At 40.8% G+C, this 12,191-nt stretch overlaps 1 protein-coding gene and 1 pseudogene across 12 annotated transcripts in view; one reads left to right on the top strand and one right to left on the bottom strand.

The window, feature by feature from the left end:
• The window catches only part of PHLDB2 (pleckstrin homology like domain family B member 2), a 246,202-nt gene that overhangs the window by 145,723 nt on the left and 88,288 nt on the right, over positions 1–12,191 (top strand). For all 12 annotated transcript variants that reach the window (XM_040223953.1, XM_040223915.1, XM_040223964.1 and 9 more), the window contains one exon: positions 4,399–5,747. In XM_040223953.1, coding sequence (XP_040079887.1) covers positions 4,399–5,747 — 1,349 coding nt within the window. The remainder of the gene's footprint in view (positions 1–4,398; positions 5,748–12,191) is intronic.
• On the bottom strand, positions 1,081–1,844 carry LOC120851779 (annotated as a pseudogene).

Genomic DNA, 12,191 nt, shown 5'->3' with positions numbered 1-12,191 from the left:
AATTTCATGGCTGCAGTCACCATCTGCAGTGATTTTGGAGCCCCCCAAAATAAAGTCTGACACTGTTTCCACTGTTTCCCCATCTATTTCCCATGAAGTGATGGGACTAGATGCCATGATCTTCATTTTCTGAATGTTGAGCTTTAAGCCAACTTTTTCACTCTCCTCTTTCGCTTTCATCAGGAGGCTTTTGAGATGTCAGTTAGTTCAGTCGCTCAGTCGTGTCCGACTCCTTGCGACCCCATGAATTGCAGCACGCCAGGCCTCCCTGTCCATCACCAACTCCCGGAGTTCACTCAGACTCACGTCCATTGAGTCAGTGATGCCATCCAGCCATCTCACCCTCTGTTGTCCCCTTCTCCTCCTGCCCTCAATCCCTCCCAGCATCAGAGTCTTTTCCAATGAATCAACTCTTCGCATGAAGTGGCCAAAGTACTGGAGTTTCAGCTTCAGCATCATTCCTTCCAAAGAAATCCCCGGGCTGATACATAATTAATGAATGAAGTACCTAAAACTACCTGTTAGGATTTAATTTTTTCTATACCATGAGCAGAATCACCTCAAGTAATGAAATAATCTAATAACTACATTTAAAAAATGAGCATACTAACTTTATTATCTAAGCTATATTCAACAAACATCTGGAGACCTTTTGGGTAACACTCTGTTCATTTATTCATGTTAGGGAAGTGATTAGGGATATATATTAGTTACGTTTGATTTTACACTTTCAGATGTATAAAGTATGAAATGGTCACAGTAAAGTGAAAGTATTAGTTGCTCAGTTGTGTCTGACTCTTTGTGGCCCCATAGACTATAGCCTGCTAGGCTCCTCTGTCTATGGAATTCTCCAGGCAAGAATAGTGGAATGGGTAGCCAATCCCTTCTACAGGGGATCTTCCCGACCCAGGAAGCAAACCTGGGTCTCCTGCATTGCAGATAGATTCTTCACTGTCTGAGCCATCAGACTTGTATAATTATGATTTTCCCCTGAATCTTTTAGATTTGGAAGAAAACATCGAAGGCTTCAACTGACATATTAAGTTAGTCTGATCAAGAAGTTCTTTAACCTTTTTTCTTTAATTGTTTAGTTTTTATTTCATAATCATAAATTTAACTTTGCAATCCAGCTAAACTTGGAGGGGGAATAAGGAAAATATGGAACCCAAAGAACTGTAGTGAGAACACAAACATTATAGGATATTTCGAGCAGATGGGGTGAAGAGGTGCTCTCCTGGGCTACAGAAGGAATGGTCTGGTAGTTAAGTAAAACACAAGTCAAATTTATTAGATTTGTCCACAGTCAGCAATGCTGATCTTCTTGCTGGTCTTGCCATTCCTGGCCCCAAAGTGCTCCATGGCTTCCACAATATTCCACAATATGCCCTCTTTCACCTTGCCAAAGACCACGTGCTTGCCATCCAACCACTCAGTCTTGGCAGTGCAGATGAAAAACGGAACCGTTTGTGTTGGGGCCAGCATTTGCCATGGACAAGATGCCAGGACCTGTATGCTTCTGAAATCCTCATCATCAAATTTCTCGCCATAGATGGGCTTGCCACCAGTACCATTATGGCGTGTGAAGTCACCACCCCGGCACATAAATCCCGGGATTATTCTGTGAAAGCAGGAACCTTTATAACCAAATCTTTTCTCTCCAGGGCTCAGAGCTCAAAAGTTTTCTGCTGTCTTTGGAACTTTGTCTGCAAACAGCTCAAAAGAGACGCGGCCCAAGGGCTTGCCATCGACAGCGATGTCGAAGAACACAGTGGGGTTGACCATGGCTAGACAGCAAGGGAGGCTCCGGGGTGGCGGCGTCTGCAAGGCCTAACCTTTTTTTTTGGAAGAATTAGTGTCTGGCTCAAAAATTGGACAAGAGCTTAGGAAAAATGAACATCTACTCAACTTAAAAGTGAAGTATTGCTTCAGATTGTATGTTAGTATTTTACACTAATTTTTTCATTCATTGTAAAGGCAACCCAAACACATGGTATAAAATGTGGAAAATACAAACTAGTTTGAGAAAGATGAATTAAAAATCACTAGTGTGATTTATTTCATTCCATTGTTATTGTTGTAAAATGAGCATATAGCATATGGAAGAGGAGAGAGAAGATACTGGCCTGTAATAAGAGGGTAGCAATAGGATTTGTTGATGGATAAAATGAGAAAGGAGGGAATGAAGAAGTGACAGATGGTAGAGGATAGAGGATATGATGATAGAGGAGACCAATGATGACTCCTTAGATTCTGGCTTAAACATCTGTGTAAAATTGATGAGTATAGGTGGGTGTGTATATAAGGCTGCACTCATTGTATGTATGGTTTTTAAAAATTTACTGAACATTATATTAATGTACTTTTTATGTTGTAAACATACCTCAAAATAAGATTTTAAGTGGTTTAATATACACTCATGACATACTATGGCTTTAAATTTTCTCCCTATTGTTGGGAAATTAGAGTATTTTTTCCCTTTTAATAAATAGCATGGTAATGTTCTCAGATTCCACCTACTTCCTTGTTTCCTCAATTCAAAAAAATTTGACATGAGGGAATTGGCCATGGTTTGCTGGAATTTCAACATGGCAAACCAACATGTGATACAGTTATTCAGAAATAGAAGGAACCAAGGCTGGATAGAGGTCATCTTGATTTCAGTCCTCCATGGGGGACATGGTGAGATAGATATAGCTTGAGCCAGACTGGTGTTGCTTTCAAGGTCAGAATTGGTGGTGGCAGACAATTGTTGAGAGGGACATTTGTGACCTGTCAAGACCCAGAGGGCAGGGCCAGACTCCAGCTGGGAAGCAATTCTAAAGGAGAATCTTTAAAAAAAATTTTTTTGAGGTCCAGTTAAAGATAATCATGTTTTTTTCTATAAGGGCAGGGCTTTGGGTTGGAGGATAAGGACCCCAAGGCAGAGCTTGTCGAGGGGAAGCTGCAGCTTTGAGGGTGTGAGGACTCAGCCCATCACTAGAATTTAAGCAGCCAGACTGTTTCTTGGCCCGACTCTGTGGGTGAAAGGCAGTTCCTTATTAGGCTGCCTGCATTAGCCCAGGAAATCTGTGAGGCTGAGCAAGCAAGATGAAGATCCTCCATCTGAGGCTGGGAGGGAGTGGGGAAGGCTGTGATAGATAATTGAAAACGTGTGTTCATTGAGTGTCTCTCCTATGGGACAGTGGGAGTCAGGAGGGACTGGAGCTATGATAGAAATTCTGTACATAACCCTCTTCCTTAAACAAGCACATTATGATATTTATTACTAACCAAATGTGATTCTGTTTACATATCACATATTACAGAGATGTAGTAACTGGTGTCTGAGGTGCCTAAGAAGTTGGAGGACAGTCTTAGCAGTGCCTGAGTTCAATGGGAATGTTTAAACTGCATTTTCACTTTGACGATAACTTAAAGAAAGTATTTTGATCAGTTTAAAATATAACCTTTCTCATTGGCAGGGTTAGTTTATAATCAAAAGACATTTTTATAGACTATAACTTTAGTTTCTTAAGTTAATATTGTTCAAACTAGGGTCCAAAACATATTCTTACAGGTGTATCCATTTAAAAATTCTTTTATTCACTGTGGAAACTAGAATATTGATCTGAACCTCAAAGGATGTGTGGGTTCATATGGATGTAAAAGGAGGAGAAAGGTGTTTCCATGAGAGGAGAGAGTTAGATCAAGGATGATCGTGGTGCCTCTGGGATGCCTGGGGACTTGAAGGATATATCAGTTTCAGGTTTCCAGATATTCTACCTGACACTGATAAGTCAGGAATGTGGGGACCACTCTTCCCTCTACTATTGTAAATACCTACCTTTTTCTGATGGATGCAGGAAGTTTTTTAAGTCTTTTTGTTGAGAAGGTAACCCTCATAGTCCTCTTTTAAAGAATCATCTTCTGACCCTCATGTTATTGATCATAAAATTTTCTTTCTCTGCTAGGATGTGAATTTAGTTTCCTTAGAACTTCTGAGTGATTAATGTTTCTTACAGAGACATCTAAAGGAAAGCCCATTGCCTCATCCCTTCAGGTGTTTGCTAGGTACTCAGGAAGCAGGTGGTCCCCCAGGGAGTAGAACACTAAAGGGTCATTGTCTTTTTTAGGTATCACCCCCTCATCTTGCACCTGTACTTGGTGTTAGGGATTTGTTCCTCTCAAATATCACTGATGTTCTCTTGAATTATTTTTCTTTTGTTCAGAAAACATCCCAGATCAGTGGTCTTTAGTCATCTTCATTTTGCGGGACAGCTTTACTAGGTTTATTACTAAAACAGCAACGTATCAGATTGGCAGCCTATTTGTGTACCCATGTAGGCTAACAAGTGGTTGGTCTTTTTAAATATTTGTTAAGTAAAGCTGTCTCTCTCTCTCTTTTTTTTTTCTTTGCAGATTCCAACAAGATTATGGCAGAGCAGAGCCACATGCAAAAGCAGCTGGATTTACAGAATGGTAGCTTAGAGGCAGGCTTTGTGGAGAATTCCCTCGAAAACGATTCCCAAAACATGATGGAGAGCCTGAGCCCAAAGAAATATTCTTCCAGTCTGAGATTTAAAGCCAATGGAGACTGTTCTGGCTCCTATTTAACCCTTTCACAACCTGTGCCTGCTAAAAGAAGCCCTTCTCCTTTGGGAACCAGTGTCAGAAGTAGCCCATCTTTGGCCAAAATTCAGGGAACTAAGCAGTTCTCTTGCGATGGAAGTGACAAAAGTATTTCCATGAAACCGCCCACCCCTTTACGCAGCACTTCACCCTCCCTTAGTGGATATGCACTTGGGAGAGCAGACTTTGATCATTTTCTTGGCCGGGACGCCGAAAGGTCCTTGAGGCTTTCAGAGAAGCCTCCCTATTCCAAATATAGCTCAAGGAATAAATCCCACGACAATGTCTACTTTCTTGGAGGGCTGGAAGGCCGAAAAGCATCTGGCTCGCTCCTGACCATGTGGAATGGAAGTTCCCTGAGTGACACAGGCTCCTCGCCCATCAACAGGTCAGGGGCGGCCAGCATGCCTTCAAGCCCAAAGCAAGCCAGGAAAATAAGCATCCAGGACAACCTGACGCTTCAGCCCAAGTTGAGCAGACACCGGGACCCGGCATCTGAGAACATCAGTTTAAGGACCAGGAAGTACTCTAGCGGCAGCCTGAGTCACATGGGCGCCTACAGCCGCTCTCTGCCCAGGTTGCACAGAGCCACCGAGAACCAGTTGGCACCCCTCAGTCTGCCTCCAAGAAGCTCTCTGGGCAATTCCAAACGAACGAAACTGGGGGAAAAGGATCTACCTCATAGCATCATAGACAATGACAATTACCTGAACTTTTCTTCTCTGAGCTCAGGAGCGTTGCCCTACAAAGCCTCTGCCCCCGAGGGCAGTCCGTACGTGAGTTCCACCCTCAGCGTGCCTGCCAGTCCGCGAGTGGCCCGCAAGATGCTTCTGGCCTCCACCTCCTCCTGCACCTCTGACGACTTTGACAGGGCTTCCTACTCGGGTACCAGCCCTGGTCATTCGTTTCCCCCTGGGGAGCTGGACCGAGCGTTTGCAGCCAGAAGGAACTTCTCGTGTGGATCTGTCGAGTTTGATGATGCAGACTTGGACAGCCTCAGACAGGCCTCAGGAACCCCCCAGCCTGTCCTTCGGGAACGGAAAAGCAGCATTAGCTCCATTTCCGGACGAGACGACCTGATGGATTATCACCGGCGGCAGAGGGAGGAGAGACTCAGGGAGCAGGAGATGGAGCGATTGGTAATCTCTTCATCTGACTTGACCTCACTGTTTCATTGAGCAGCTTCTTGGAGACAAGCTCCAAGGATACACGTGGGCGTGTGGAATTTCCCTATGTGCCAGCTCCTGGTGTCCCTTCCTAGATTTCCTCCTGCTAACCTTCCTCTTCCCAAATCACTATTATTAGTCACTTAGGGCTGTTTTGAAGGCCTACATGTGCCTAATGTTATATTAAATTGCTCTGCAGAGGCCTCACAAGTATAAACTCTTAATAAATCTAACAAAGGTAGTTGTGAATATTACTGTTTCTTTAAAAGTCTTAGGGACTTTGAAGACTATGAGGAAAAACTGACATGTCTTATTTACATCATCAAATTTTAATGTATATACTATGATAGTAATAGTGAAATGACAACTCACTGGGAATTAGGCAGTAAGTTTTTCTGTATAGCAAGTTGTCTGAGAAGTTGAAAGGTTGCCCCAGTGGTGCCTCAACCTTTTTTCTGCACTGTATATACACAGATACACACACACCATACATCATACTTCAGCCATGTCTTAATACATATAATGACTACAAACTTGGCATGTTCCTCAAAGTTACTGAGTTGTCTTTTTCTGCAGATATATGATTACTATAAAAATATTGAAAATAGTAAGAGGGAACAGGAGAATCCCACTAATGAATGAGAACAAGCTGGCACATTTTTCTATTCTGTTTTCTTTTAAGCATAAGTTTTTTAGGGTGAATACCTGTCAGATTATTTTGATTCATTAATGATTTCCTTAATGTGGGAAGCAGTAGGATGGTAGAGCTGATATTCTGAAGTATAGGAGTATCAAAGTATTTTAGTTACTAAAAAAAAGTATGCTGGAATAAAATTTCTGAATCCCATACAAAGTTGGTTAATGCCTGACCAGACAGTAAAATTTTAACTTTTGGATTATAATGAACTGGAACTATTTACTTCTATACAGGACAGAATTTTCTTGAAATTTTAGAAAAGTAATTATCTGCATCAGTTGCAGCTCTTGGTAAGTTAATGTCTATCCTTACAGAGTTTCCAAATGTCCTGATCCATATACTAGTGAATGAAGACAAATGTGTATGCCCCAGAGAACTTGGTGTCCTGTGGGTGGGGATAGCTGTTTCTTTGTTACCATACATAATCTCCAAATATTTTTCCTGATCACAAAAAGGCATTATATTTGGGCTTGAGTCATTGACATAAATTAGAAAAGGTTGTAATTAGCATATAAAGGCCTTCTTGTATGTGAATAGCAAACCCGGCACTATACTGTACTGAACAACTCTCACTGATAAAACCAGAGAATCTTTCTGATAATTTATTAAGGTATCTGAAGGCAGTGGCACCCACTCCAGTGCTCTTGCCTGGAAAATCCCATGGACGGAGGAGCCTGGTGGGCTGCAGTCCATGGGGTCTCTAAGAGTCGGACACGACTGAGCGACTTCCCTTTCACTTTTCACTTTCATGCATTGGAGAAGGAAATGGCAACCCACTCCCGTGTTCTTGCCTGGAGAATCCCAGAGACGGGGGAGCCTGGTGGGCTGCCGTCTATGGGGTCGCACAGAGTCGGACACGACTGAAGTGACTTAGCAGCAGCAGCAAGCGAACATTTCAGTGGCTTCATCTCTCCAGAGGTCTTCCTTAAATGCTTTCATTTACTCTTCTGTTCTAAGGAAAATAAACCAAACTTGAAGTTCATTGACAGCAGGTTTCATCTTTAGCATGTGTAAGTGTTGGTAAAGTTCTCTTTCCTCTAGTTTTCCCAAATCTGCCAAGGTTCCTGGCAATCCAGTGACCTTTCTTCCTGCCTGTAAGGTTGGTGTCCTATAAGCCACAAACAGGTCCTAGATCAACTTCTTAGGAGAGGTTTTGGGTGTTAACTTCAGATATGAGGTTATAACCCTTTTTCCTTTATTGAGAGCTTGTAATAAGAAATAAGGCTTATTTTTAAGTAAGACAGTCTACATTTGGCTGCTATTGCATTGTCTATTTGTCTGATTACATCCCAGTGAAACAGAAAACAGATTCCTATTGTTTGTAAATAATGTTATTGCCTTAAAAAGTAAAGGGACTCAGAAAAAAATATCACTTCCTGAATTCTGAGAGGCCAAGAACAAACTGCCATTAAAAGAATGTTTCATTTAGTTTGCAAAATTGGAGTCAACTGAATTGAGGGTTAGAGATAGATCAAGATGAATGGTAAAAGGGTTTTCCCCATCAGAAAATAGAACATTAAGATTAATGCCAATAATTTTCCAAAACACATATCTGCATTTGGAAATCAGATTTCCAGTTTCAGTTCCGTGAGTTCTATATTATATGATACTTGCCTATGTAATGCCAACTCTTCTGTCAGCCTCTGCCCATTAAGTCCATTCTTGGAAATATTAAGAGTAAAGAGTATCTGGTAAAGTTCTGTCCGTGAGGCTCTGAGACTGTCTTTCTTTGTTAAAGGCACATCCTCATCTATAATTTAAGCAGTGTTTCGGTAAGCATGAGAGGAAACCACAGACTATTGGGTGAGGGTAAGGGCAAGTGGCTGTGGTTAATCTATAGTTAATTTAACAAACTTGATCAACAAGAAGGAGAGTTTGAATCTTCTATTATGCAATAGGATGTTGATCTTATTCAATTAGTGTTTCACGTAAGGGTAAGAACATATGACAGAGGGTGAGGATATCGATGTATATCTAGGGCCTTTCCATAGGTATGCAATCACCGAGCTTTATAAAATTTTACCTATAAAAAATTAGATGAGGGAAGGCTGAGCTGCTCTTTGATCTGACAAATCTTCCTATGCATTTTTTGATAGTGTTGAGCTATTTATACAAGGGGTGTAGTGAATAAACCTAAATATTTCGAGCATTCTTTTTTAAGGTTAAGAAAAAAATAAATCTTTGTCATTGCCCAAGGGTCCTCTGGGAAAACTTAGAGATAGTTCAAGTGTGAAAGATATCTTTGAAAAATTTGTTTTCCTGAATTTAGGATCTGATCTTGGGAAGGCAAAATCAAACATTAATTAGAGATTAATAACATAGGATTATGGATGCCTGAGAAAATGAATATTGCAGTTTGATAACCTAATAAAATGAGGATAAGTTATTTATTATAAATAATAAATCTTCAAGTAATCAGAAATGACCTATTTTGATCATTTTAAATATGTAAGTATATATCCCAGTTAGGACAAGACACAACAGATTATTCTTTTCAGATGCTGAAACTCTTCTCTCTGGACAGATTACAAAAATAAACTTTTACTACCTTTTGTAAGCATAGGCTGATTTCTCCAAGATTAGTAAGTAGGTCCTTTCATTAAGAGATAACTCTATTTTAGCTTTACATTAATAGGGTGCTTCTCATAAAAAAGTTACTTCATAAATTCATCAGTGCTATTCAAATTTTGCCAAAATGTTAACATTTTATTTCATCTTTACAGAACTAACTTTGTAAATGTTATAAACCAAGTCAAATATGCTCCTTTATCTGCAAATCTCAAATTTTCATGTAATTTTATTCAAAGTACCATTGATTTACAATATTACTTTCAGATATACAACATGGTGATTCAATATTTTTATCGATTATATTCCACTTAAAGTTATTATAAGATATTGACTATATTCCCTGTGCTATACCATATGTCATTGTAGTTTTTTATTTTATACATAGTGATTTGTGCCTCTTAATTCCCTCCTCCTATAAGTCCCTCCCCACTACCGTCTCCCCACAGGTAACTACTAGTTTGTTCTCTATGTCTGTGAGTCTGTTTCTGTTAGGTTCATTCCTTTGTTTTATTTTTTAGATTCTACATGTAAGTGCTAATGTACAATTTTTGTCTTTCTCTAGCTGACTTATTCATTAAGCATAATATCCTACAGGTCCATCTGTGTTGCTGCAAATGGGAAAACGGCATTCTTTCTGTAGCTGAGTAATATTCCACTGTCTCTGTATACCACATCTTCTTTTCTCATCGTCTGTCAATATTTATCTACTTGTTCGAAAGTGATAGTCATTTAAATTCTAAAAGATCTACATTTTGTACTCCCTCCCCCTTCCTTTTGAGTTTTGGATGTCATGTTTTACATCTTCATGTCTATCCCTTTGTTGTTTATTGTAATTATAATTGATTTTCCAATTTTTGTCTTTTAGTCTTCCTGCTCGCTTCTTATAGTTGATCCACAGCCTTTACTATAAATTTGCCCCACCTGCGGGATTTTTCCTTTCCTATAAATTCTCACTTCTTATTGTAGCCTTTTGTTTTCCTCTTAGAGAAGACCGTTTAACACTTCTTTTAGGATCACTTTAGAATTGATGAACTCAGTATTTTCTTGTCTGAGAAGTACTTCCTCTCTTCTTCACTTCTGAAGGATAACCTTGTTGCGTACAGTATCCTAGGTTGCAAGTTTTTCCCTTTCAGCATTTGAAGTATATTGTGCTACTCCCTTCTGGCCCGCAAAGTTTCTGAAGAAAAAAGAACTGATAATTTTGCGGGGATTCCCTTGTATGTGGCTCTGTTTTTCTCTTGCTGCCTTTAAAATTCTCCTTTCATAATTAACATTTGCCATTTTAATTTGATATGTCTTGATGTGGGTCTTTGTTAGTTCATCTTGTTTGGGACTACCTATGCTTCCTGTACCTGGATATCTGTTTCCTTCTTCAGATACATTTTCCACCCCATCCCTCTCTCTCTTCTTCTTGAGGGAACCCTATAATGTGAATATTATAGTGCCTGATACTGTTTCAGAGGTTCCTTAAACCATCCTCATTTTTTAAAATTGGTCTTTTTGTTGTTATGATCAGGTGATTTGCTTTTTTTCTATCTTTTAGATCACTATCACTAGGTGTATCACCTCTTCTTCTTTTTAATTCCTTCTAGTGTATTTTCATTTCTGTTATTGTTTTCTTCAGCTCTGACTGGTTCTTTTTGGTTTTTTATATTTTCTAGTTCCTGGTTGAAATTCTCACTGTGTCCATCTATTTTCTCAAATGCAGTTAGAAGCACTTTTGTAATTAATGCTTTTAATTTTTTCCCTGGTAAATTATCTAACCTTAGGGGTGTTCTCAGCACTGTTTTTTGTTCTGCTATTTGAAACAAACTCCTATGTCTTCTCATTTTGTTTAAATTTCTCTGTTTCTATGGAATTAGGTGAATAGTTACCTGTTGCAGTTGTGAAGGTGTGTCCTTGTGTGGGAGTGTCCCTGTGTAGTCTGTGTGAACTCAGTGGCTTTAGTGGGAGAGTTGGATCTGAAGTGAGCATGGATGGCGCTTTTCCATGGGGTGTGTTGTCAGCTGTCACCTTTGTAGGAGGTAACAATAGAGATGGAGAGGTGGAGCCAGGGCCTCTTGTAAACCTGGGCTTCTCCTATGCTTAATGACTGACATCCCTCTATTGGAGGCAGGCCCAGCTCTCAGGGTGCTGGAGCAAAAGCCCTTTGGGTTGGATTCAGGCTGGTTCCATTCCCTCTAATTGTGTGCTTTCTCTTCACAGTGGCACTTCCACCCTAGAGAAGAGCAAACCAGAGCTAGAAGGCCTGGTTTGGGCACTGAATTCAGACTGTGTTGCATGCTGAGACAGTCCCAGCAAGCTGGTCAGAGCCCCAGGCAGTTTCCAGTTTGTTGCCTTCAGGACCACTTGCAGCCAAATCTGCCTTTACCCTTTTCAGAGACCGAACATGGTTGAGCTGGCTCTGCTTCCTCTGTATGCACATCCCTCAGTCTTCCAAAAGCAGCAGCGTTGCCCCTAGTATGGTGCAGCAGTAGGGCAAGAGGGACTGCAGGAGGCACCCTGTGCAGGCAGGGCTGCAGCGTAGGATGGTCGTGAGAAACCACCTGGAGCCCTGGGCAGTTTCAGTCTGCTTTCTGCCCCTTGCTCTGGGAGTAAGGAAACCTGTGTGCTCTTCACATGTGGAGTCTCCATTTCTTACAGCCCGCCAGTAAGTCCCACTGGTTTTCAAAGCACCTGAAGGGTCACATTTTCTGGCATTTTGCCTAGGACTGGGGTGCTCAGTATTTGGCTTGAACCCCCATCACTCTCCAGGGAGAATCCCTGAGCCAGTGATAAACCCCTTCATCTTCTGCATCCCCTCATGGAGATGCGAGTACCAACATCATAGTTTTCCCTCCCTTCCTACTTGACTGTGTGTGGGCCCTTCTTTACAGCCTTGGCTGTAGAAGAGCCTCCAATTTGTGCTCATTGGAAGTTGCTCCACACATGGTTGTACTTTTAATGTGTGTGTGGTGGGGGCAGTTGAGCTCAGCATCCTCTTTCCACTATCTTGAACTCCCTGACATCCCAATCGACAGTTTTTTAATTTCTGTCAACTTTTGTTCTTCACAGTCTTCTTTCACTTTCTGGAACAACCAGACACTAAGGCAGAGGACTTAAGATATTGTAAATTATGTTTAAGGTGACACATCACAGGATGTAATTAC

The sequence above is a fragment of the Oryx dammah genome, unplaced genomic scaffold (genome assembly GCF_014754425.2).
Source record: "Oryx dammah isolate SB20612 unplaced genomic scaffold, SCBI_Odam_1.1 HiC_scaffold_2, whole genome shotgun sequence".
NCBI lineage: Eukaryota > Metazoa > Chordata > Mammalia > Artiodactyla > Bovidae > Oryx > Oryx dammah.
This window is presented reverse-complemented; position numbering and strand designations above follow the sequence as displayed.